Source organism: Carassius auratus, unplaced genomic scaffold, assembly GCF_003368295.1.
Source record: "Carassius auratus strain Wakin unplaced genomic scaffold, ASM336829v1 scaf_tig00214205, whole genome shotgun sequence".
Lineage (NCBI taxonomy): Eukaryota > Metazoa > Chordata > Actinopteri > Cypriniformes > Cyprinidae > Carassius > Carassius auratus.
The window spans coordinates 528,179-555,426 of record NW_020527558.1 but is presented as its reverse complement, the minus strand read 5'-3'; the positions used below and the strand labels follow the sequence as shown (position 1 = coordinate 555,426).

The 27,248-nt window shown below is 38.2% G+C and overlaps 3 protein-coding genes across 7 annotated transcripts in view; 1 reads left to right on the top strand and 2 right to left on the bottom strand.

Annotated features, from left to right (window-relative positions):
- The window catches only part of LOC113091515 (CD209 antigen-like protein C), a 73,365-nt gene extending 48,117 nt beyond the window's left edge, over positions 1-25,248 (top strand). Inside the window, exons 3-5 of the mRNA XM_026257087.1 lie at positions 24,446-24,573; positions 24,718-24,824; positions 24,927-25,248. Coding sequence (XP_026112872.1) covers positions 24,446-24,573; positions 24,718-24,824; positions 24,927-25,056 — 365 coding nt within the window. The 3' untranslated portion in view covers positions 25,057-25,248. The remainder of the gene's footprint in view (positions 1-24,445; positions 24,574-24,717; positions 24,825-24,926) is intronic.
- LOC113091517 (uncharacterized) lies at positions 64-10,190 on the bottom strand. Of its 3 annotated transcripts, XM_026257090.1 has the most exons (23): positions 10,013-10,190; positions 7,291-9,390; positions 7,051-7,190; positions 6,746-6,950; positions 6,371-6,475; positions 4,855-5,051; positions 4,635-4,776; positions 3,914-4,567; positions 3,718-3,810; positions 3,546-3,646; positions 3,342-3,461; positions 3,052-3,099; positions 2,880-2,963; positions 2,736-2,801; positions 2,495-2,592; positions 1,405-1,465; positions 1,264-1,314; positions 1,142-1,186; positions 997-1,061; positions 802-910; positions 687-707; positions 517-585; positions 64-437 (listed from the first exon to the last, which is right to left on the bottom strand). In XM_026257090.1, exons 1-23 carry the CDS (start codon positions 10,176-10,178, stop codon positions 165-167), a joined length of 5,013 nt encoding a protein of 1,670 aa, XP_026112875.1. In that variant the 5' UTR covers positions 10,179-10,190; the 3' UTR covers positions 64-164. The 3 variants fall into 3 exon arrangements, with proteins under 3 accessions (XP_026112875.1, XP_026112874.1, XP_026112876.1); XM_026257089.1 differs by having other exon boundaries at positions 1,264-1,465; XM_026257091.1 differs by lacking the exons at positions 64-437; positions 517-585; positions 687-707; ... (2 more) ...; positions 1,142-1,186; positions 2,495-2,592.
- Positions 10,794-21,031, bottom strand: LOC113091520 (serine/arginine repetitive matrix protein 5-like). 3 transcript variants are annotated; one of them, XM_026257097.1, is made up of 9 exons: positions 17,069-17,204; positions 16,579-16,772; positions 16,367-16,483; positions 16,221-16,256; positions 14,526-15,263; positions 14,269-14,441; positions 14,115-14,179; positions 11,810-11,904; positions 10,795-11,237 (listed from the first exon to the last, which is right to left on the bottom strand). In XM_026257097.1, the coding sequence occupies exons 2-9, from the start codon at positions 16,766-16,768 to the stop codon at positions 11,089-11,091; spliced, it is 1,563 nt and encodes a 520-aa protein (XP_026112882.1). In that variant the 5' UTR covers positions 16,769-16,772; positions 17,069-17,204; the 3' UTR covers positions 10,795-11,088. The 3 variants fall into 3 exon arrangements, with proteins under 3 accessions (XP_026112883.1, XP_026112882.1, XP_026112881.1); XM_026257098.1 differs by lacking the exon at positions 17,069-17,204 and having other exon boundaries at positions 10,794-11,237; positions 16,579-17,046; XM_026257096.1 differs by lacking the exons at positions 10,795-11,237; positions 11,810-11,904; positions 14,115-14,179; ... (2 more) ...; positions 16,221-16,256; positions 16,367-16,483 and having other exon boundaries at positions 16,632-16,772; positions 17,069-21,031.
- Positions 25,249-27,248: the final 2,000 nt, after the last annotated feature.

Below are 27,248 nucleotides of genomic sequence, written 5' to 3'. Positions count from 1 at the left end.
ACCATAAAATAAAGACACACACAGCAGTTGGTGATTGTTGACTTTAATAAATAATAAAACATAAAAACATGGTGTTGCATGTGGGTTTTTCACATTTACTGTAGTTGAATAATTTTACTACGTAAAATGAAATGTTACGGACTATAAAAATATAAAACTGTCTTTCAATTTTGTGTTCGACAAAAAATTTGCAGATGCATTTTGTCCACCACATTCTCTAAAAATGCATGCATGTCTTGCATAAATTCAAAAACAAATGTCAGTGGCTCTACAAGATCGTCCTTGCTGAACTCGTCACAGAACAATGGTTCCAAGGCCTCAGCAGCTTCTTCATCCTCCATGCACAGTATACCAGGAAGCTGAACTGATCCGAGAAGATCCCTAGAGTTCTCTATGCACCACTGACTGGCAGTTTTAAGATCCGTCATGACACGCACCTAAGAAACGGCATTGCAAAAGAGGATAAATAAAAATATGCTGAACAATAATGGCTGTAACCCCTCTAACAATACCTACTTTTCGTGGAGACTGAACCACCTGCTTCTTTGATGCAAATTCAGGGGTGAAAAGATCAGTTTCATCTACCTGAAAAACACAAATTCTGAGTTTGAGCCATTACCTTTAGAACTACCTTTTTAAGGTAACTGGTAATTTTCCTGAGGGGCTGCTAAAAGATAACATGTTACCTGTACGTGGAAAGGATCTTCCTGTTATTGGTAAAAATACAGCACAGGTTTACCTGGTTTGTCATGATAACATGCCATTTTAACCTTATGATGATTCCCAAGTATTAGCTTTTACCTGAGAGATTTCTTCAAACCTCCTTTTTCGCAACCGAAATACAGGCTGCTGCTCACCTCTAAGGAAGGCTTTGGACTCCTCAGCATAGTGGGCAAACAATTTTCCATGTCTGGAAAATAGTGATTGAATATTGAAATGTTACATAATTACTTTCTCATGAAAGTTTTAAATATTCAAATCCAAAAAAGAACTTACTGTTCCAGTCTGAAGTTCTCCATTAGCATGACGCACCACCATTTCCTCAGCTCTGCCATGTCCAGCTGCTCAAAACATAAAAAAATGTAATGCTCTTTGGAAGTTACATTGTCTCAAAGTTACTGAAAACTATTCTAATACTTACAATTGTGTAGTCAAATGGGGCATCCAGCACTATGTACAATGCAGACTTTAAATGAAAAACAAGTCAGTATTTCAACAAAAACAATATAAATTAACCGAAAAAAAACGTAGTACAGATCTTACCATCAACATAAATATACCACAGTCGTTTCCATATGGTTGTCCTGGAAAACCCTTAATTATATTGAAAGGCGGGAATAAGCACAATTTCATAGATGGATAGATTACAGATAGATAGAAGGAAAGATTAGATAGACAGCCAACCAGTAAATCAAGGCCTGTTTTTTCAGTCCATTTTCCCGGTATAATCCTACATGCAATTTCCCTGTCAAGAATGCAAAAGGACAAATAAATGAATAACTGCAATGACAAAATCTAAAGGTTGTTAAAGCGTATATATGCGCAAGTTTATTTAATATATGAATAGATAATCAGAATAGTCTTAATATTCTCTCTCTCTATCATATACAAGCATACATACAGTACATGCATGAATGCATACATAAGTTTTGGTGTAAAAATAACCTTTCTGCATACAACATCTACAGCGGTGCGTCTCATAGGGGGGGCCTGTTTCAGATAGACAGGGCATCCATAATCTTTGAGAACAGTGTTATTTTGTTTCTCTGCCTTGGTAAGTCCCCAACACAAAGTGATAATTCCAGAATTAAACAGAGACCCCCAGTATGAGAAACCTGCTCTAGAAATGCTCGCAAAAGAAACAAACTTTCAAGCTCCAGCAAACAAACAATGGAACTCTCATTTACAATCAACTTGCAGAAGAAAGACTGGTCAAAAGAAACGGACCAGCTCTAAACAGCAGAACCAACATCTAAAGCAGGGGAGAACAAACTCAATTCCTAGATGGCCACTGCCCTGCAGTGTTTTGCTTCAACCATAATTAAACAAATCACGTCCTTCAGGCTTATTTAAAAACTACATTGTTTGTGTGTTGGAGAAGGGTTGGAACTAAGATCTGCAGGGCTGAAGTCATCCAGGAACTGAGTTGACAGTTCTCAGACCATAAGCAGAAGCTTACAAAATGACAAACCAGAGATTACAAATAGAATTCTGTAACACCCAAGTCAGTCATATGAATTTGGAATGAGATGGTGCTGAGTGAATTATGACAATTGTTTTTTTTGTTTTTGTTTTCGGTCATCTGTACCTTTTAAAAAAATAAAGAGGGGTGCTGATGCAAAAGGTCTGAGAAACTTGCTTTATTATAGAAATAAAAACAGCTATGCAATACAAAAATATGAATAATAATTATAATAAAAGAACAGAGAAAGGTCATAAGAACGTGACCATCTAAAAACAACAGAACCGGCATTAAATTATTTTATCTAAAGACCTCAACAGCGATTTGTATGTCTGGGCACCGAATCCATGTGGTGTCTCAGCACATTTAGAATCTAGAAAGAGAATCACTCTCTGTGCTGGTTTCAAAACCTACAGAAATTAATTTTCAAATCAAATTTTTTTTACTGAAATGAACTATTAACATACTGCATTTACATTATAACTTTGCTTTCATAAAATAATCAAAATGCTATAATGTTACTTTCTAAATCATAAGATTTTTTATTACGTACACACAGCTGGTAGTGTCCTGGTGTCCATATTGGAATCACCACCGCTTCTTTTAAGTGAGCATCATCCTAGAGCAGTAATGAAAGATTGTAAATCAAAACATATGATTTGTGAGCATAACTAGTAATGGGAAAGTGCATACTTACAGGCAGACTTAACATTGGATCACAGCTCATTGGGGGTAGCCATGTTGGTACGGTATACAGGTCAACAATATGAATGTCCTTTCCCTGCAAAATATTGTGTAGAATCATCAGAAAAAAATCTGCCTAATCTTAATTTGAAAGTTAGGGACACCTTTGATAGATTAGAAAGTACCTTTGACTCTGCAATTCTGTCAATCAGTTGAAAACAACCATTTCCAATCTAGAGAAACACATATTATATGTAAGAGATAATGCATAACTACTTGCAATTTAAATGCACAATGCGGAGGCAAAGAGCCACCTGACAAAGCATTAAAATTATTTGATGCACAGCTAGCCATGCAACACCTGCAAGCTTAATCAGAATAAAGCATTCAGACAGACGATGTAATTACATTTAGGAAACACTTGTAACAAAACATAATTTACATTTTATCAAATCTAAAACAACCAATATCTTACGGTAGACTCCATGTCTCGGTTTAAGCCCAAGGTCCAAAAATCAGCACGGGTCAGGCATGCCTTTGCTGTTCGAACAATCAGCTCATTCCCAGGCCTCTCTATGTCCAGTACGTAGTTGAGCTATTAAAATTGCAATATTTGAAAACCCAAGGTTAACCATAAATTTATGCAGAACTGTTGTATTGTTGATCTTATGAAACTGACCAGTTCTTTCTGAGCTGAATGGTTTCTTAAAGACCATGAAGTTCTGCAGGCAGCAATGTTTTTGCAATTTGTGACTTCTTCGCATTGAGGTCCACACACTTCTGCATATTTTAAGACAAACTAATTTAGCAAGAATTAGAAGGGGGAAAAAATAAAAATAAATAAATCTCACCAATGTTCTCAACTACATGTTGTTTCAATGCTGACACAGGCTCAGGTACTAAGCCCAAGCCAGAAGAAATTTGCTTGTCTGTGGAATGTGGGGCTGAGAAAGACAGAAGATGGAGAAAAAAAATAAAATTTAGATCTGCAAATTTATTAACAATAGCAGTGAATAGAACTAACAGATATACAAAATGGATACAGACTCAAAATTGCTTGTCCAAAGTCAGACAGGACAACATTTCCAATGCTGTGAGGTATATGACCACGCTGTAGCTGTCCCTGCAACAGCTTCTGGTTTGCTGATGCATTTTTGTGATGGATAATGTTTCGCATAACGAAAATGTGTGTCGAGGGAGCCATATTATTGAGAAAGTAGTTGTTTTTTCTCAAGTCTGCAAAAAATTGCTCAGCAATTTGGCTGTTCAGCCAACCCTGTAGTTCTGGCACCAGACTGATTTTTCTGAGAACATCCTGTGGGTCTTTTGTGTTGGATTCATGCAATTTGTCATATAAAACATAGTGTTCCGATGATCCAGTGATTGGATGTCCTTCCGAATTTAGATTAGTCTTCTCAATCAACCAAGGAAGAGATACATTGAGTTTTCCCTGTTTCGCTTTGTTAATATTCTCAGGTGTTGAGACTGCCAGCCTTCCTTCAAACGGTTGAAATGGAAGAGACGAAGGTACACGTAAATTGGCATGTGTGGCCAAGCCTCGAGCAAAGTCATATATAGTCACGTTAGGCATGTGTTGCCATGACAAAAGTAGGTCCACAAAATCCCTTGGACTCTCTGCCCTCAAATTAAATTTTAAACTGTAGACCACACCATGTGGGCAAAGGACAACGGACCACCCACCTGAAAAACACAAAAAATTTAAGAGAACAAGTGAAAACTTTTAACATACTAAACCAGTCTCTCTCACCTGATGCCCCCCAGATTTTCTGAAAGATTTTGTTGTACGACTGCCTGTTTTGCATCTCTGATCTTAATCTCAATATCAGATCCATGCGAGATCCCTTGGAGTCCACATTACAGGCCTTACACAGCTTTCTGACAACGCCAACCTATTATGTAAATGGTTCATGATCAAACAAATTATATTGGCTTAAATGCAAATTAAAAAAGTTCCTCAATATTTTAACCTTCTGTTTCATCAAATCATCCACAAGACGATCCTCGGACACACTGAGAACCTGTGCTTCAGGCGACGTAACTTTTGAGGAGACAACTTTCTCATACTCCGTGTTGAGTACTGTGTTACCAATCCTTGTATTTTTTCCAATCCATGGAGCCCACTTTTCATAACTTGGCTCCACAACAAATGGATTTTTTGTTCGGCCTGAGGGGAAATGATTAGGACTGTGCATAAAAAGTAAGCTTTTTTAACGCTATGAACAAAGAAACAACATTGTCAATTGTTTTCCGATTTCAAATAAAATTGTAAGCTTGGCGAACAGTTATGGACAATTTTCTTATTCAATAGAGTTTCCTTATTCAAAGAGACAGGAGTTGCGGTTGCATGCCCGAGAGGTGTTTCAAAGATGGTCGCAGAGTGGAATCACATGCCTTAAAGGGTTAGTTCACCCAAATATTAAAATTATGTCATTAATGACTCACCCTCATGTCGTTCCAAACCCATAAGACCTCTGTTCATCTTTGGAACACAGTTTAAGATATTTTAGATTTAGTCCGAGAGCTTTCTGTCCCTCCATTGAAAGTGTGTGTATGGTATACTGTCCATGTCCAGAAAGGTAAGAAAAACATCATCAAAGTAGTCCATGTGACATCAGAGGGTCAGTTAGAATGTTTTGAAACCTCGAAAACAAATTATCAAAAAATATCAAAAACTACGACTTTATTCAGCATTGTCTTCTCTTCCAGGTCTGTTGTGAGCGCGTTCACTGCAGTTTAATGATATCTGGTTCGCGAACGAGTCACTTGATTTAACTGGATCTTTTTGAACCAGTTCATCAAATCGAACTGAATCGTTTTAAATGGTTCGCGTCTCTAATACGCATTAATCCACAAATGACTTAAGCGGTTAACTTTTTTAATGTGTCTGACACTCCCTCTGAGTTAAAACAAACCAATATCCCGGAGTAATTCATTTACTCAAACAGTACACTGACTGAACTGCTGTGAAAAGAGAACTGAAGATGAACACCGAGCCAGATAATGAATGAAAGATTGATCGTTCTCGAGTCAAAAACTGTTTGCTCGTTATCTGGCTCGGTGTTTATCTTCAGTTCTTTCTTCACAGCAGTTCAGTCAGCGCTCACGTGCTCACAACAGACCTGGAAGAGAAGACAATGCTGAATAAAGTCGTAGTGTTTGCCATTTTTGGATCAAAATGTATTTGAGGTTTCAAAACATTCCAACTGACCCTCTGATGTCATATGGACTACTTTGATGATGTTTTTATTACCTTTCTAACCATGGACCGTATACCATACACATACTTTCAATGGAGGGACTGAGAGCTCTTGGATTAAACCTAAAATATATTGAACTGTGTTCCGAAGATGAACGGAGGTCTTACGGGTTTGAAACAACATGAGGGTGAGTCATTAATGACAATTTTCATTTTTGGGTGAACTAACCCTTTAAAGGGACTTTGAGTCATAAACCAAGGTAATGTATCTGCATACAGTTACTTACTGGAAACAAAGCCACGTGCAATCATCTCCAGATCCACTGATTGCCAAAACTCCTCAATGTTCACTTCCCCTTTGAACTCTGATGGTGGCTCTTTGAGGTCACTCACTGTATTGAAAAACTTTATTAAAAACTTAAAAGTAATAAAGTTTGTGTAAAGCAATATTTATTGTGTTTTTAGTTTGTCACACCACAGAAACGTTGTTAACCACCCAGCCAAATTTAAATACAAAAAATAAAAAAAATAAATAAAAAACAGGCATGTAAAAAAAAAATTACAAAATAAAAACAAAAAAATTAGCAGTATTCTGCTTTTAAATGCTGGGGGTGTGTCCGCCGTCAGCACTGAAACCATGCCAAATAAACATTCACTCTTACCTGCCATGCTGAAAACACCTTTCTTATGCAAATCCATGATTACCACAGGGGGGTGGTACCCACAGTTTACACAAGAATAAGTGTAATTAACGTCTGTCAAGGCCTCAAAATGACAGTAAGCATGGAGTACAGTGTCTCGATTCGGGTATTTCACTCCCCGAAGGCTCTCCAAAGTATCAATGGCTCTGGAGATGGAAATGTGACTCTGGAACAGATTAAGTGAAATAGAGGGTGCTTAGTTTTTTCGGCTTACTGAAACATTTTCATTTTTGAATGTGTCATTTTGCACAATAATACAAACAAACCTGTAAACTATGTCTAAGATATAGACAGAGTTCAAGACTCAGAAGAACGTAGTCATTAAAATTGTGGAGTCCATCAGACCATTCTTGGTATCTGTAGATCATATGGCATCCTGGGCATCTTCGAGTATAAATTGAAACCGCTACAAAAGGGCAAATATTAAAAGGAAAGCTGTATTCAAGTAAGAAGGCAAGCACATGTCTGTAATTCTCAAATAATTATATTCAAATTTTTGAAATTACCATTAATGACACCAGTCATGGTGACAATTTTGGAATTTCTTGTCGTTAATACTGGTGCTTCAAGTGCTTTGTTGCCATCACACACCATACAGCTGCTCTCCACAGGAAACAAACTTGATGGAAACACAGGTGATGATTTTGGTTGGGCTAGTTCTTTTAAAGGAGTAGATGGAATTTTCTTCTTAGAGTAAATATACTTCACAGTGCGGTGCAGGTCAAACTGGGGAGCACAGGTGAGATCTTCCAACAGCTGTGGAACTGAGGAGTCAGTTGCTTCAGATGGTTTCTCTGATGCAAATAACTCTTTATTTGTCTGAAACAAGTGCCATTTGGCAATGTTTTTGTGAGGGCAGGACATCCGGGGCTTTGCACACGGGCAGTGCCAAGTTCTGGCAGTTGAATTATAAGTAACCATAACTCTCCCAAGACGACTGAAGTGATGGATCATGGGCTCATGTACAGACAGAGTAATCTGCTTTTGAGAGTCACCCAATGCAACGAACACTGAAAATGGAACATGGGCTGTCTGTGCTACTTTCTGTCTCTTCAGACAGACTGCCTTCTTGGCTTCTCCAAAGAATTTGAGCTTAATCATCTCATCAAGAACACTAGAATCCAAAAGCTCCTCAAACACTGTATCACAACAATAGTCCAGTGAACGGAGGTGTTCACATAGACTAAAAGTGTGTCCACTCCTGTAAGCAAGCTGCTGGTATTGCCAGCACTCTTGTAACTCACACCTAACTTGATGATGTTTGCCCAAAGTCTTTTTTTGAACATGCACAGGTACAGAAAAACCATGGCCACTCCTCTGAACAGCTGACACTCCATTTGATCGGTCAATACACACACTAGACAGATGTGATTGCATTGTTATATCTTTTGAGTGGTCAGTGTGTTTCCTTTGAATGTGCATGTTCAAGTTCTTCTTCAGCATAACCACTGAACAGTGTGGGCAACTAGTCCTTTTTTGATTATTAGAGGCAGTAAATGAAGACTGAGAAGGTGAGTATTTGCACTGAGTCGGTTCACTGGTGGATTTACACAGAGCCGATTCATATCCTGGAACAGGCGAGGACGTGCACTGAGTCGGTGCCGGTGTGGATTTACACAGAGCCGATGCAGATCCTGGAACAGGTGAGGACATGCACGGAGTCGGTGCCGGTGTGGATTTACACAGAGCCGATGCAGATCCTGGAACAGGTGAGGACGTACACGGAGTCGGTGCCGGTGTGGATTTACACAGAGCCGATGCAGATCCTGGAACAGGTGAGGACATGCACGGAGTCGGTGCCGGTGTGGATTTACACAGAGCCGATGCAGATCCTGGAACAGGTGAGGACGTGCACGGAGTCGGTGCCGGTGTGGATTTACACAGAGCCGATGCAGATCCTGGAACAGGTGAGGACATGCACGGAGTTGGTGCCGGTGTGGATTTACACAGAGCCGATGCAGATCCTGGAACAGGTGAGGACGTACACGGAGTCGGTGCAGGTGTGGATTTACACAGAGCCGATGCAGATCCTGGAACAGGTGAGGACGTGCACGGAGTCGGTGCCGGTGTGGATTTACACAGAGCCGATGCAGATCCTGGAACAGGTGAGGACGTACACGGAGTCGGTGCAGGTGTGGATTTACACAGAGCCGATGCAGATCCTGGAACAGGTGAGGACATGCACGGAGTTGGTGCCGGTGTGGATTTACACAGAGCCGATGCAGATCCTGGAACAGGTGAGGACGTGCACGGAGTTGGTGCCGGTGTGGATTTACACAGAGCCGATGCAGATCCTGGAACAGGTGAGGACGTGCACGGAGTCGGTGCCGGTGTGGATTTACACAGAGCCGATGCAGATCCTGGAACAGGTGAGGACGTACACGAAGCCAGAGCGGGTGCAGTTAGGTAGGATTGTGGAGATAGTATATTAACTGAAGACTTTGGAACCACTGGGCATGAAGGAGGTTGAGATTGTACATATGATGGCAAGCACTTCTGCAGGTGAGTCTCCATTGCATTTCTCCTAAGAACAGTTTTACTGCAAGTAGGGCAATGGAAATGGGCCTCTGTTCTGCAGGCCAAATGGCATCTGCATAATCTTTTATCTAGAATTTATAAACAATAAAAAATACAATTTAAACAGAACATTTAGATCCGACAAAGATTAAATAGCCCAAACATCCAACTTCATAGTACTGTTAGTATATGAGACATATTTCATACTTTACTCTCATACATGCTATCAATCTTTTTCTCATTCGCAAGTATACTAGATCACACATTATCAAAGCTAATTTCACACATGCTCTATCAAACTCTCGCACACACTACCAAACTTATTCAGTCCGTGCATTATGTACAAATTTTACAAATTTTATACTGAACGTCCTTTCATTTTCTCAAAAAAAAAAGAAAAAAAGAAAAAAAAGAATTCAGTTTCATTTTGTGTTTAGGAGAAGTAAAATGAATACATACATTGAATATAAAAAACATAACGAAAAACACAATGATCAGATGATACACGGACTGAATGAGTTTGGTAGTGTGCATGTGAAAGCTTTGATTCTGTTTGAGAGACATTAATTATAGTGGTGCATGAAAGAGTGTTTGATAGTGTGTACAAGAGTAAGTTTGAAATGTCTTGAATGGTCTTCTCATACATATAGAACCTTTTTGAAGTGCTTCAAAAAGACAAATTGTAATAATTTTAAAATACACTAATCTTACCTTGGAATATGATCGCATTTTTTAAATGGACTTCCCAGTGAGCCTGGACTCTCTTTTTAATCATTGGCTTCAGTGTAGGGCACAAGGGGCAATGATACAATATGCAACAAGATGTGCACTTTGGTATCAGGTGCTTTACACCTGCCAAGACTACGGATTGATGCATCTGTAAGCATAAATTTAGGAGACATAAGTTAAAATAATTCTGATGTGTATAATTTTCCTTTTGTCAATTCGTCAAAGAGTCGTATTCTATATATCACTCATTTTAAAGAACCATCGTTAACAACATTAAAATTACTTGTTATTTTAAAGATTCCATTTTCATAATAAATAATGTAACGGAACACCTCACCCAAAGTCAATAAAACACTTTTTCCCCCAACAAATTGAATTTAGATAGTCCCTCACTAATCCACAAACACAAATGCGATAGATCACACAGAAATCAGGACAGTTTTCGATAAGATTATCTTATAGATTAAAACACTACTTTTACATATATTTAATCTTGTATGAAGATACAGCAAAGTCCTTTGTCTCTGAATACAGTAAATATACTTACAATAATTCATTTGCCGTCGTTGAATCCCCTACCCAGCGGGCAATTGATGTCAAATAGACATCAAATTGACGTCAAACATAGTCATCAAAGAATTGGTCAAAAATGCAAATCAAATTGATGTCAAAACTTGACATTAAATTGACGTCAAGTTTTGACATTCTTTTGATTTGCTTATTTTTGTAACATTTTTTTAACACAATGATGTCCTATTCTAGACCACAAGAATAATGACAAAACAGTATTAAATGCAAGACGTGTTTTATTAAATCCACTGGTTTATATCAGAATTTTATATATAAATTTTAATCTGATATAAATCTTAATTGATGAACAATTGCATTTTGTGTCATCACGACAGACATATTACAGGTTTTTACATCAAAGCTCTCAAGACCTTCTCTCAAAAACAAAGAGCAAGTTAAATTAAAATAAAACCAATTTTGTAATTTGTTTCGTAGATAAACAATTTAATGAACAGAAACATTGTAGATAAACAATTGGTGCATTCTACTTATTCAGAGTCTGAACAGACCTCAATGGCCGATTTCCCCTTTTGCCGTCCCATACCCCCATATCTATCAGGAGCAGACCGGAGATAGCTGCCCATGTATTTCTTTATTTCGGCCTCTGACGCAGAAGGTTTCGACTGCTGTACAGCACCTTAATGAATATAAAGCCACAATTAGCACTCATTTTAAAACATTAAAATACAGCATACATTTTTTAGCAAGCATCACTTGTACATGTACTGTAAATCCACAAAGTAATTAACTTTTTAAATAAGCATGGATAACCATCTAGTGGCTCAGTGATCCTCCTCACTATTCTTTTCAAGTGAGCTGCAACAGCAGGAAAACAGAAAAACTGAATCCAATTTTTCAAATGTCCAACTTTTCGTTTTTCGGATGAAAAATTAAACTGATGATAAGTGCTACCCATCTTAACTAAAGGTGGCATAGGTATAACATAATTCACACATTTAAAACCTGTGCTTTTAATATTTTCTGAAAATTTGTAGATAAAAAACTGAGAGCGCCCTCTGGCTTTTGGATGTGGCAGCATTTGACCATAATTTACTGAGAAACTGAGCATAATAATTGCACAATTAATTGTTACACCCCTACAGTATTGCCACTGTGCATCTGTGATGGCTAAAAGTTTGCCGCACAATGGGTAACACTGGATAGATACAACAGTACATCATCTAATCATAAAAAAAAGTAATGTATTACCTATCATAACACGGCATAGCCGTGTTTTTCCAAAGGCCTTCTTCACCCCTGAGCCATCCATGTTCATTGTTGCCATCAATCTGTTGGTAAGAACTCTAACAAAAGAAAAAAAGACAACAAGTTATATCAGTAATCATTAATTGTAAAGATTATTGAACAATACAACTAAGTGACCAGAACAGCTGAGCCTTCAAGCAGAAAAGGAATGTCTTACAGTTTTTCACCATCACTTGGTGCATTTCCTGAATCATCATCATCAACATTTCTACAACAATATTGCACTGTTCAGATTAGTATTATCTATGGATTTCGTCTGATTTACAAATTATACCCCCACATCTGATTTTCTTTGTGTGGTGCATTCGCACAAAATTTAGAATTATAATGGGTTCTAATGAGTTTACATTTATATTTACATTTAGTCATTTAGCAAATGCTTTTATCCAAAACACAGAGTTCAGGAAGCAATAAGCGATATGTCATACAGGAGAAATAATACAGTAGGTGCTAATACAAAGTTACTGGTTTTAACAAAAGCTAGACCACTACATGTTGAGAGAAAGAGAAAGGGTTAGTGTGTTTTGCTGTCATGTATTCATTTGGAATGTTGTGAGAGATGTGGTTGACCGGACAGAAGAATGTTCCACCATGGAAGGAGTTATCGCTTTGTATTTTATTGCAATAGATTTGTGAACTATCAATATGTATCTTGCATTAAACACTTCGATGGAATATAATTGTAAATAGTTTGCAGAAAATAACTGGTGTTACGCCGCCTTCACACTGGCAGTTGAAATCAGCTCCATAAAACGCAATACACCCCCGGCGGATGTCGTACTACACCACTGAAAAGCGTCGGAAGCGAGTAGAACAAAAATGGCGGAGAGATTAGAACAATTTCAACTGCCAGTGTGAAGGCGGCGTTAGGGATTTAAATACATTTGTTAAGAATGCTTACATAATTATAAATAAATGTTGATAATCCCATGTCTAAAGACGTTTCCATTTTAAATGCCAAATATAGGCAAATCCACGGACAACTAACAGGCATTAGGACGAACGTAAAGAGGGCGCTTGAAGACGTGCACAAGTCAGCAAAATTTCTGATGATTTATTGGCATGAAGTTTCATGCACAATGACAAACAGGAGTGCAACATTCTCCAAATGGCAATGTTCACTGCATATTCCACAAATGAACATAATGGACATGCAATACTTACATTACATTATCACACCAAGTACTCTGTCACTAATGGCCCTTTCAGATAGGACGCGGACCGCGCTGCGCTATGAAACCGATATATTTCAATGGCTTGCGCCGCGCGACTCAAACCAAAGCGGAGCTAAGCAATCAAAGTTTAAAATGGTTCAACTATTGCCACTGTGTGGCAAATAAAACGGTGCATCCAAACAACCACGGAAATGAAAATGAAAACTCCGCCTACTTTTGCTCTGGGCTACATTTTTTTTCTCCATTTAATAAAGAACTATTTCGTCAGAAAGATATTTCTTGTGAAATTCAAGCATTTTATCCAAAATTCAAGCACTTTTCAAACCTTGAAAACACAACATCAAAATTCAAGCACTTTCAAGGATTTCAAGCACCCGTACGAACCCTGTGGTATGAGCCACCACAGGCATTTAACAATATAAAAACACAAAATGAAAATAAAGTATCATTTTGGGGTTAATATGGAAACGACAGTTACCATGGTGAATACACCAAGAACTGTTAATGAAACATGAAAAATGCCACTGGTGAATAGAACAAAAATCTGACTGTGAATGAAACACTCTCACAATTAAATAAATAATATTCAGCATTAATCAGCAAACCTTCTAGTAGCCTACTTTCTTCAATCGGTCTCTCTTCTCCAGTGGGTTGGGCTAATCCAAAACGAACGTGGCAAAACTGATAAAACGAATGCGGAACTTTTGAAATGAACACGACAAAACTGATGAAATGAATGCAGCAAAAAATTGACCAATCAGAATTTTGGTCGAGCCTGAACGTATCGACCAAATAATCGACTAATCGACTGGGAGATTACAGCCCTAATTTAAAGCGAGCCAAAGCAAGCCGTACCGTACCGTGCAACGCTTTGGCACACTGCTATTTTACTTAGTTTTAGTCTATTTTGCGATTGAAACTTGTTGTCCGGCTGCATTGAGTCCATATAAGCAGATCCGGGCTTGTGGACACCGAATCCTGTTATTTAAACATGCCATCTGGCTCTTCTGCGTGTCTGAGTGAATGAACTCATGAGTCATCTGAGAAATGCACCAAAGCATGGTATAATTTACCTTTTCATCATATTTTTTACACAGTCCTCAAGGTCTGCACCCCCAATCCTGACTAACCGAGACACCTGAAAAGATTTAGAAATTTTTATTTTTTTCACCATCAGAAACACAGAAAAAAACAGTATTAGTATTGGCCTGGCATAGTTATACTCACCATCACATTCCTCTTTTCTTCAACGGCCAGTTGCCCTTCCAGATTTTTTAGCTCACGCCTGCTGTTCATTTTCTCAAGGTGGAACTGAGACTCTGGGGGCTCACGGTTTTGGCCCACCTCTGACAGCTTTGCCCGAATATCAGAAAGAAGATAAAGGACCCGCCTTTGGAATTCTGAAAGTCAAATTGGAATTAAAAATATTTGTCCCATTTGCAAAAAATACCACTTTCAGTAAGAATATGAGGTGGTATACTTACTTCCATTATCTAATGGGAATAGCTCTCCACCCTCTCTGTGCTGGTTTTCCCTAGCTGGTCTTTGGGAGCACTCATAAGAAGAGCTGGAGCGCTGGTGTGGAGAGCTGTCCCGTGGGCGTGAATAGCTGTGGCGTGGAGTGCGGGACCACTGGCGTGGGGTGCTGCGAGTCGGAGATTTGGACCGGTGGCGTGGAGTGCGGGACCGCTGGCGTGGGGTGCTGTGGGTTGGAGACTGGTACTGGTGGCATGAAGTGGTGTGGTGTGGCGTGCGGGACCGCTGGCGTGGGGTGCTGTGGGTTGGAGACTGGTACTGGTGGCATGAAGTGGTGTGGTGTGGCGTGCGGGACCGCTGGCGTGGGGTGCTGTGGGTTGGAGACTGGTACTGGTGGCATGAAGTGGTGTGGTGTGGCGTGCGGGACCGCTGGCGTGGGGTGCTGTGGGTTGGAGACTGGTACTGGTGGCATGAAGTGGTGTGGTGTGGCGTGCGGGACCGCTGGCGTGGGGTGCTGTGGGTTGGAGATTGGGACCGGTGGCGTGAAGTGCTGTGGTGCGGAGTGTGGGACTGTTGGCGTACAGTGCTGTGGCTGGGAGTGTGGGACCACTGGGATAGAGAGCGAGAACTTTGGAGCAGAGAGTCATGGAATGGACTCCTGGACCTGGATTTATAATCATTTTCTTCTGATCCTAATGCCTGGCTAGACATTTCTTGAATCCTTGGTGGTTTTGGAAAGGACAGACCTGAGGGATGAAAGACAACCAAAATGTAACAATAAGATGAAGGATTGGCATCAAATATGTACACTGTTTTGTATATATATATATATATATATACACACATACATACATACATGTATGTATGTATGTATTTATGTATGTGTATATATATATATATATATATATATATATATATATATATATATATATATATACAGTATAGGTATTAGGGCTGGGCGATGTGACAATGTTATCGTATATCACAGATGTCTTGCAAATATACCGATGCTGATTAAAACAAACAGATACCAGACAATAATTAATAATAATGGAAAATATGCCTTATTAATGTTTATCATGTGATGCAGGCTTTAGTGTGAACGTTATGTTGTTCATATGCCCAGGCAGTCAGTAACAGTGGCAGAATTCAGGAAACGCTGTTTTGTTGAATATGTGCTGCTGTTTTCTGCCGGTTGCCACAGAGATAGACCAAGAGAAAGACGAGCTGCATCGGCAAAGCAAAATCTTACGCTCGCGGAGGCTGTACCGGTGTTCAAATTGTCCTACCCTGTCAGATTTTCCTACCGCAGGGCAACATTTATTATAATCTGAAATTAAACACTTGAACAATGTTTTGTGGTGTGGCAACCATGGTATAAGAGGAATAATTGACTCCTGTCCGTTCAATTATACTTAAAATGCACACTCGATGTGCGTCGTGGCAGCATTACCTCGAGTGTGCATTATATAAGTATAATTGAACGGCTCGTCATCAATTATTCCTCACTTATACCATGGTCTCTCTGAATACTCTATTCTAATTGGCTGGAAGAAGTGCACCAGCTTCCAGTGAGTCTACATTGAGTTGCATTGTAGTTTCCTTTTCTACAATGGAGGTCAATGTAGACTCGCTGTCACCGGAAGCTGCTGATTTGTGTTTGTAACTTTTGAAATATGAATATTTTTGTTCCAAAAACCCACCGATCCGCTTCGTCCTGCTTTCATGCTCATCCTCATCTGTGTAAGAGGAGAAACAACAGTATTATTACCATACATAGTATCACAACATATATTATGCTCCAGCACCAGAAACTAGGGCCCTGTCAAAATGAGCAAGTATTCTGTACCTAAAATAAACCCTGGGTATATTTTTTTCTTTGATACCCTCTTGACAGGACCACATTCTTCCTCACTGATCTCTGCAGTACTTGTTTGGTCGAAGGCTTCACACTCTTCCTGATTATCTGAAGTAAATAGAAAACAAACAAGCTTTTAATACCTTAATTGATTTGATTAGTAGAAAAAACTATTTCGCTTTTAAAAATGGATGTTAACTCACTTGACTTGAATTTGATTTTCAGCAGTGGAAACATTTTCCAGCTACTTGTTGGCGTTCGCATCTCTTTAGCTGCTTTAGTTACATTAGCCCCTGGTGGCCAGTGTACCATGTTGTCCTTCACCCAAACCTCGGGGATGACTCCCTCCTCCTCTCCATTTGGCTCTTTCCAAACCGCCCTGACCCACATCATGTACCTATACAAAAATCAAAACAAATCAGTAGTAAACAGTAGTATATTACATTGCATTATCCTATACATTTATACATAAGTATGTGCAATCACCTGAGATCGAACCCACAACCTTTCGTTGTTAATGCAATGCTCTTACCACTAAGCTTAACCATTCTCTGAAGATGCTGCATGCAATCTATATAAGGGCAGCATTTTCCCCTCCACTCTCAGAACAAGCATCATATACAACCTCCACAACCTCACAAAGATAATGGAAGAGCAGTTAAAAACATTAGTTGATACCAGTGATATACTTACAATTCAGTTACGTTCTATTTCATGCAACATGGGGAACAAAATGAATCCTGTGTCAGCTTCACCAGGGTTGGCTGGCAGACAGACAACTTTACGAATCAACTGCTGTTTGCTGATCAGTCGACGTCTAGTTCTGCTGATATCTCTAACACGGACGATGTGGAGCAGTTTAGAATCACAAGGATCAGTGAAGAAACTCTCTGTGTTGCATTGGTGTAGCACATCGCAAACCAAGGTGCCATCTTCATGCATTTCCTTCACAAAGACATAGTCCTTGTTCTGAAGGATGAAACAACAATCTCTTGGCCTTGTGGATATGCGAGTAAAGCTCTCTTTGGTAAAAGGCCTAGATTTTGTAGAATTTTCAATTTCTGCTAGACGCTTGGCAACTTGGGCTATAGGATTGCGAGATTGTCTGACCATTTTCTTTAGAGTCTGCAGGTAGTTCTCAAATGGAAAGCATGAAATCCCATTCAGTGAACAGTTGAAGTGTTCCACATCATCTGGTAAGTGAATTAGTGAATGAACATTGTATACAGCGAAGGTGTTTCCATATATAGCCTCACACTTCTTCACATAGTACATGAGTAGCTCTCGAGCATAGTCTAAGTGTTCCTTACGGTCTGCATCATCCGAATTCAAAAGGACGGACACCGCAACCATCAAGGAAAGAAAGTGTTTGTATACAGCATGTGAAACCACTTTTCTTAGAACCACTGGTCCAGTATAAAGGAGAAACTGTCTAAGTTCTGTAGCCTTCCATCTGTCCAATTCCAGTAAAGTCCTAGGTTGCCGTGCAAACTCACTAGGTAGTTCTCCATTCAATGCCTTTAGTTTAACTGAAATGTCACTCCTTTGCTGAAATGACAGTCTGCATGTGTGGGGTCCTCTCTGCATGTAGTGAAGCATTCTCCTAACTACACCCAAACACACCAAGTGCATGTAGTCCAATGCAAATGGCCGAACACATGGAATTCCAGCTAGTGTCAGTGGGGATTTCTCAATTTGATGGTCTTTGTAGGCAAGTCTACTGAAATCTGCTTCAGACCTTGCAACAACACCAGGCGATGTAGCACCAAGAACAACTCGTCCCACATAGGTGCCTTTAACTGTGCAGCGCTCACATGCGAAGTAGCTATTGTGATTCTTTATGCATTTCAGGAATGATCGAGCTGGTGCATCACAAACAAAGGATTTTACAGTCACTTGCAGTGCTTTCTCTCCATGGACTATGCCATCTTGCATAAGTTGCTGCAACTCCTGTAGAAAATCAGAGAGGTAATCTTTAACTGGGCTCGGTTTTGCTTTTCCACAATAGAGTGCCACAATGAAGGGTGCAAAATCATGGAAACTGCACAGGATTGGCCACATTTGCAGACTTGATGATTTAAATAATGGAATGCCATCAATGTTAAAGCACATATCTATTCGGTCTTCATGGAAAACAGGATTCTGGGATAAAACCTTCAGTACTCCTGATGCAATACCAAAGTAGGCATATTGACCACCACACAGATCAACTACTTCCACTCTTTTAGGGGTTTTCAGCAGGGTTCTGGCATCCTTGGGGAGGCGATGTCCTTGGCGCCTTAGAATATCTAGTAGTTCATTTAGTCCAGATCGCTTGCATTTGTTGGTAGCTGCCCATGCTGCAATTTCCTCTCCCAGATCAGGAGCAGTTTCCTCTGCAGAATCATCACACAAATAGTCAGCAACCTCAGAGTCAGTGTCAGAAGACAGCACTAACGCATCAGAGTCATAATCTGAAATGTTGCCATCGGCTGAAGGTGGCAAAGAATCAGTTTCATCCTCACTGAACCGAGCCCTCAGTAACCCATCTGTATCACTGCTATTTGAATCATCATCTGCAAGAGACAGCACTTCAGCATGACGTTTCCTCCAGTTTCTGTGGTATGCCATTATTTAGCATCACAAGTAGCTGCAAAATAAGAGGAGTCCATATGGATCTCTAAAACATTTACATATATTTACAAAGATGTTGTGGAATAATGCCAATGCATGGGCCTTTGTTATATTTTTAAACATTAAAACAAATTATCATGCATTTCAGCAGTAAGGAATACCATCATTAATTAACAGACAAAAAAATAAAAAATAAACTCTATACTGAACTTTTTGCATCAACCTCAGTCAAAACCAGATACTTCCTTGTTAGTATTTTAATACGTTAGTTGTATTATCCATCTATAGACACTTAAACGATAAATTAAATTTAGCATATAGAGGTGCTAAAATAAATATTTTTACGATGCTTCGCAATGCAGACATTGACACTTCAGCAGTACTAAACCATAATCGATTATAACCTACTGCTGGTTTTCTGATGCCATTCATCGATATATTGCTGTTGTTTTTTGGTGTTTACAAAAAAATAATTTACATAAAAAAAAATAAAAAAATAAAAACGCACTGCCTATGTAGCTCTGCCCTAAGTCAAGAGCGGGACTCATGCATTACTTTGGTACATGTATTATCAAATATCAATATATAATTAGTCACATAAAATAATATAAGATCTGTGGCAGCCGCATTGTGAAATCGAATCGAATACATGAGAATCGTAATCGTATTTATGTGTTTGGTGAGGGGAAAGATGTGGAACTCGGTCCATTGTTACACCAAACAGCCCATAGGCTATAGGCTGATCACATAGGATCTTTGTTTTATGTGTTTTTATTTTGGCGATAACTGTCTGTGCTGTTTAGCTTGTTGCGTTTTATGGGAAATAACAGTAGACATTATGAGGCGGAGGTGGTGTCATCCTGATCTTGACTTGTACCGTACCTTTAAGTGGCTTAACCAAAGTGACTTCAACTTATTATTATTATTATTATTATTATATCTAATAAAATTTGATGAAAAAGACAATTATTAAGTTATATAAAACATTACTTATTCAACCAAACAGGAATTATTTTTATTTTTTTAATCAAATAAAGCTTTTATCATCTTCAACTAACTTTTCAGCCCACAATGGCCAACTGAATTAATACGTCTTACTATTGATCAAAGCTCATTCACATCTTGCATTCCCTGTGGTTCATTTTAAATGATTCAATGATCTCTTATATTCCCTATAGTGACTGAAAAGTTCAATAGCTTAAATGAAGTGGTTCAAATGAGTCATTCGTGTGCAAGTCGTCGTTCTGAACGCGTTCTGAATGTGTTACTGGCGAACTCGTTGTGTACAGTATACGACGATTCGACGATTCAACTGCACTGATAAAGACATAATGATGTACGTCATGTTAATTTCACATATAGTGGACACAATTTTGAATTACAATTGGTTATGTTGCGTTTTGTCGAATCGTATCGGGAAAGAGATTCAAACGTTAGGGCATTTTTATTAGTACGAACAAAAATTGAAAAACTAACAGTACTCGTGACATTTCAAAATAGACATTTTAAAAAAACAATAACTCTGTTAAATTACGTTAACTGTTACCTCAGAATCCTTCACAAATGGCGGGAAATTTCAATTCACCAAAAAGAACAAAATACTCATTGCAACGTCAAATATTTAACCAAAACACAATCTTCTAAGTTTTCAAAGTTACCCAATTATGTTTTATTTAATGAGATGTTTATTACTCACCTGATAAAAGCGCCAATCTTGTCGAGCTGCTTCGACTTGACGACTTGCCCGCGCGCGCACTGCCACTAGCCTCTATGTTGTACGCAAGACGTGATGACGTGCATTTCAACGGTCATCAACGTCGTAAATCCTCCAAATATTTTTTCTTGTCTTTTTTTCCGTGTATACATGTATAACATTATGTCATACTAGGTTTGCATCAAATTGCACACAAAAATAAATAAATTAATTGTAGTCCATTCTTCAGCTGCAGAACAACCCGAGAATGTGAAAAAGGCGCCATCTACAGGTGGTATTAGGAATAGAGAATATGAATGGGCATTGTAGGCCCTACATTTTTCATAATATAAAAGAAAATAGAATTTCTGAAAAATAAGTATGATTTTTTTAAGAACCCTAGCATTGCATCTATTAGTTGAAGACAAGAAAATCTAAATAATTTTAAAATATGTAGCCTGTTCACTATGAAAAATTTAATGAAAAATGTAAATTTTCCATAAATGAACATGTAGTTGTAATACTGTATATGCTTGGTATTACACTTTCATTATCAATTATGGCAAATGTTTTTTAATTTTAAAGTATATAAAAAAAATAAGGGTACACATACTTAATATGGGGTTACAGCAAAAATGCTGCATATTTTTTTATTTTTTTCGTAATTAAGAAAAACAGTATATTTTTGGTAAAATATAATATATTCACTTCTTTCATTATCAGTAATTTATGCCTACATGTTTATTTTATAAATAGTTTTTTGTTGTTGTTTATATGTTTTTAACCACAGAAGTTACAGAAGTCCACTTTCATGCAGAAATCAAACAACATAGGATTCAAAACATATGCCGAATGGCTGCATTTTGAAGAAAAAATTGCTATTTACATTGATATCAATGTGATGTCAATATGACATCAACTGAACGCCTATAACACGACGTTGATTTGACGTCAACTCAATGTCAAACATGTTGGCCCATAAACTTACATAATCAATTTCAGTATGGGATGAACCTAATATTTTCACCAATTAACCACTGGAAGGACTTGATGTATAATCTGACTTTGAAATTATGTTTTGCAGCATCTTGATCAAATCTTGTCTAATATTTGACGTCAAATTGACATCAAGGTGCCCGCTGGGTAACGTACGTTACTTACATTGAAAGACCTGTGCGTGCAGGATATATCAGATACATATTAGTGTAGTTTTCGAAACATTTACCTAAAACAACACTTTTACCTCAACTTAATCTTGAACGAATAAAATTAGAGCTGCTCCGATCACGATCGGCCGATCGTTATGTGCATCTCGTCAGTAAAGCTGGTTCTCTAATCAGCGGTTAATTACCTCAGGTGCCGTGATTTCACATAGAGCAGCTGTTACTACACAGAGCCATTATTAACTGAGAAGATGCGCAAATCCACGTTAATTTTCAGCGTTTATTAGCGCATTTTCTCGGTTAACAACGGCTCTGTGTAGTAACAGCTGCTCTATGTGAAATCACGCACCTGAGGGAATTTACCGCTGAGGCTTTACTGACGAGAGACGCATTAACGATCGGCCGATCATGATCGGAGCAGCCCTAAATAAAATAAATATACTTACAATAATTTCTGTACCACCTTTAAATCCTATGTATCACGTTGAGTGGCCTGTTCGTGCACTTTAAACAGTGCGCATGCATGGGTGTGTCTGAGAGTGCATGTGTCCAATTGCGCATGCGTATGTCTGAGAGTGCATGTGTCCAACTGCGCATGCGTGTGTCTGAGAGTGCATCATGTCTGCAGCCAGACCCTCCTCGAGTCTGGAGGAAGACTGGGGAGAAGGAAATGCCAAAATGCCTGAAGTCCAGTGTCAAGTACCCACAGTCAGTGATGGTCTGGGGTGCCATGTCAGCTGCTGGTGTTGGTCCACTGTGTTTTATCAAGGGCAGGGTCAATGCACCTAGCTATCAGGAGATTTTGGAGCACTTCATGCTTCCATCTTCTGAAAACCTTTATGGAGATGAAGATTTTGTTTTTCAGCACGACCTGGCACCTGCTCACATTGCCAAAACCACTGGTAAATGGTTTACTGACCATGGTATTACTGCGCTCAATTGGCCTGCCAACTCTCCTGACCTGAACCCCATAGAGAATCTGTGGGATATTGTGAAGAGAAAGTTGAGAGACGCAAGACCCAACACTCTGGATGAGCTTAAGGCCCCTATCGAAGCATCCTGGGCCTCCAGAACACCTCAGCAGTGCCACAGACTGATTGCCTCCATGCCACGCCGCATTGAAGCAGTCATTTCTGCAAAAGGATTCCCGACCAAGTATTGAGTGCATAACTGAACATAATTATTTGAAGATTTACTTTTTTTGTATTAAAAACACTTTTCTTTTATTGGCCGGATGAAATATGCTAATTTTATGGGATAGGAATTTTGGGTTTTCATGAGCTGTATGCCAAAATCATCAGTATTAAAACAATGAAAGACCTGAAATATTTCAGTTGGTGTGCAATGAATCTAAAATATATGAAAGTTAAATTTTTATCATTACATTATGTAAAATAATGAACTTTTTCACAATATGCACATTTTTTGAGAAGGAACTGTATTTCTAATACAGGAACGACAAATTAGCATGTTACTTTTTTACACAAGAAAATTATTCAATAAATAAATTAATTAAAATGCTGCGAGTTTAACCCCCCCCCCCCCCAATCGTAGACCCAAATGTACTCCCTTGGTTTAAAGATGCATTATTGTGCACCTATAGCACTCCTCGTTTTAATAAAAATAACATGTCACAGGAAAATTGTTCATTGTTAATGGAATTGTGCAATTATGTTGTTTGTAAGATTATGCAATTTCAGTGTTAATCTATTTTAATGTGAGTGGAATATTTAATGTAAATGTGTATATTGAGATGAAAACAGAGTTTAAAGTCATTGTTTACTTCATTAATTTTCTCACTCCATGTCCGTATAAATCCTGATATGTGCGTAAAAAATCACGTATGCATTTTCTATGCCTTTTTTGTGCATACGCAACGTTTATAAATGAGACCCCAGATGATGTAGAGTCTGTAGTTATACAGACAAGTAGTTATGAGAATTTCAATTCTGATTGGAGAAATGCACCAAAAGTGACTGAGAAAAACTGTAATTAAATGTGCTATTTGAGTTCATATTGTTTCATACTGAGGTAATTATACTGTGTTCTTTCTGAATGAGAACAGGGTTAAACCTGTGCAGAATGAGGGCTTTTTTTCTTTTTCTTTTTTATTGTAGAGTGTTGCAAAAAACATGGGAGAAAAAAACTTTAAATTTCTTTTAAGAAGAAATTGTGTTTGTTTCAAGAAGTGAATTAATGGTTTGAAATATTGGGCAAAATAAATCAGTTATTGTGTGTTAGTGATTGAGAAAAACTGTAACCATTCAGACTTGAATTTCTCCAATGGTGGGAAAAATCCCTTATTCTAGAATTTGAGACGGGGAGTATGAATAAATGCAATTAGTTTCTGTATTGCATTATAAATAAAGTAATAGTTCCATAATAATTACAATAACTGATTCAGTGACAAAGAAAAAGATAAGAAAAATATTAACTATGAACAGCTTATCAATTTGCTATCAGAAAAGTGATTAATAAAGATATAAAGTGCATATTATAAACAACTACAATAATATAAACACTACTACTAAAACTAACGTAACGTTTTTTACCTGGTGTGGATCAAAGTTTAGTTCATGGTGTTTCTGGTTGTGTTCATAGATGGATGGAAGTTTCATCAATCCAGTCTTTACTTCTTTTCCTCTGAGCAGAAGAACTGGAAAGAGAGCAGAAGATACTGTAGAGAGAGAGGAGCAGATCTGATCATCATCAACAACAGAGAGGAACAAGTGAGAGAGAGAGAGAGAGAGAGAGTGTGTGTGTGTGTGTGTGAGTAAGTGTGTGATCGTGGTGTTTAGTTTTTAAATCAAAGTTCGTGTGCTGAAATGTGTCTTTGTTTATTTTATAAATCATGTTATTGTTTGACTTCTCAGGATTTTGTGGGGAATATTTCTGGTTCTGATCATTTCTGGATTGGTCTGAGTGATATTGATGAGGAGGGCAGATGGAAATGGGTTGATGGCAGCACACTGACCTCTGGGTGAGAAATGACTGAACTGATTATTAAATAATAAATGATTGTCTCAGTATCATATCACACAGAAAGCAGCTCTGAAGATCTAATGCTGGTCTGTTGATGCAGGTTCTGGGCGTCCACAGAGCCAAACGGCAAAGAAAAAGAAGACTGTGCTCTAAATTATCCACCAGGATGGGGTGATTTTCCATGTGATTATACGTACAAATGGATCTGTGAGAAGAGTGTTCTTAAATGAAACATTTTGAATCTCGATTTGTTATGATCCAGTCTGTTCTGTTTTTCTTGTCCGTCTTTGGATTTATCTTGCATTGATTTATGTTTATCTTTTCTATTTGAATAAATGTTTGTGACTGCACTTGTTACAATGTCTGTTTAACATCAAGTCTTGTGTTTAGCTATTTTGCCAGATTTAATTTGAATGGCACTTTAATTAGATTATTCGGTAAAAAAAAAAAAAGATTTCAACTTTCATATTAAACTATTTAAAATCACTTTTCTTTTGAATGTTCAGGCAAACATTGTGACATCTTAAGATCAAACCTAAAATCTGAATGTGAGAAACAACGTTTCTACAGACTGAAAAAATTAATCTGCAATACACTGATATAAATAGAAATCTTCATACAAACAGCATTGTTCCAAAATGATCATGATTTTAGTTTTATCATTCAGGACATCAGTAAAGTTTATTTTGAACTGTGACTATTTCTAATTTCTTGCAGCTTTTTGTAACAACTCCAGTAAGACAATAAACTTACTTGACGATGATTTACTTGTTTTCAATAATTAACTGGCTTATTTACTAAAAAATTAATATAAATGGAAAGTTCACATAAATAAAATGAATAAAAGCAACAACATGCTCAAGCACATTCTAAGATAAATAAACATGAGTGAATAATTAAGACTATATAAAACAATTACATACCTCAAGTATAGGAAAATTGTTTTATATAAAATATTTTATAGGACTGTTGATTGTCAGCTATATGCTAGTGATTACAAAATTTGCTCACACAAAACAAGCCCAGATTTTACCCCCAAATGACTGACAGTTCCTTTAAAATCCAGCCTCCTAAAAGTCAGTGAATAATCGACTGAAGGAAGCATGTCTTTACACAATGATTGTGGGTTTTTATTTTTCAAGTTTATTAATGGTCATTGTGTTTTTTGAGGAAATGTATTATTAGTTTAGGAAGGAAAAGAGTTATTGTGTTATAATACATGCATTCAAACTTCCTTTATCACGTAAAATATTGTTGGAGATGAAAAGCAGAACTCAGTCCGCTCTGAAAGAGATGATGTGTGTGAAAATACTGATGTTATCACTGGACAAACTGGAATTCAGTCTGAACCCACAGGAACTGAGATTAATCATGAATACATTCAACCACACAAACATTACAGCACAGATTTGATCATTAATGATGTTTTATTAACAAAGTTCGGGAGAAGAACGTGCAGATGATTAACACAGGTGGAGAGCACTCAGCAATCAATGGTAAGAGGTTTATATACAGCAGTCTCACCACAATTCATTTGACAGTCTCGCAGCATCCCCCCAACACCCCTTCTCCACACTTCCTAGTCCTAAACCACTTACATAGGGTAGGGGGGAGTACTCTGGGTTCGGGCCGAACTCCGAGCTCGGAGCCCTCCCTCCGGACAGCACGCCAAATACGCATTAAACTTTACCCTCTCAACTGTATGTAAGTGTGAACTCGTGAAATGACTCAAAAGCACAAGCATTTGGTCAGTTTTCAGTTGAAAAAAAAACCTGTGGGATTTAATAAACATTTTTTTACGATTGCTTACACTGTAAAATTACAAATAACACACAGCTAGTGAAGGCTTACACTTAAAGAGAAAACCAAATCCCAGATCTGCACAACTATAAGCACATTCTCAGCCTCACAGTTTTGCAAAACACTACACACACTCCTCTACATTAGACTGAAATCTAACATAATGTCACTTCTTTGCCATTTCAAGACACTGCTTTCCAAAATGCTACATGAACCTATTGATCAGACATGGCCATCAGGAGTGCAGACACTGAGGTTCTTATCTGTAAACGCAACAATCAAGGTGTAACCACTATAAAAAGATAACGTTCCAGCGTAACCATTTATTTCGGAGTTACAGGTGATTTGGTTGAGGGGAGTGGTTGCACACCTGAAGGTAATCATGGCACTGTATAAAAGACAGGGACAGAGATAGTGTGTGAGTTTGCAGAGCTTGAGCTGTCTTTGCTTACTCCGTACCTTGGGGTGACTCAGGGGCACTGATAGGCAGTAACGCGTTATTGTAATCAGATTACTTTTTCAAGTAACGAGTAAAGTAAGGGATTACAATTGCAAAAAACAGTAATTAGATTACTGTTACTTCCCCGTAAGCAGGCTGTGTTACTGCATTATTTAACCTTGA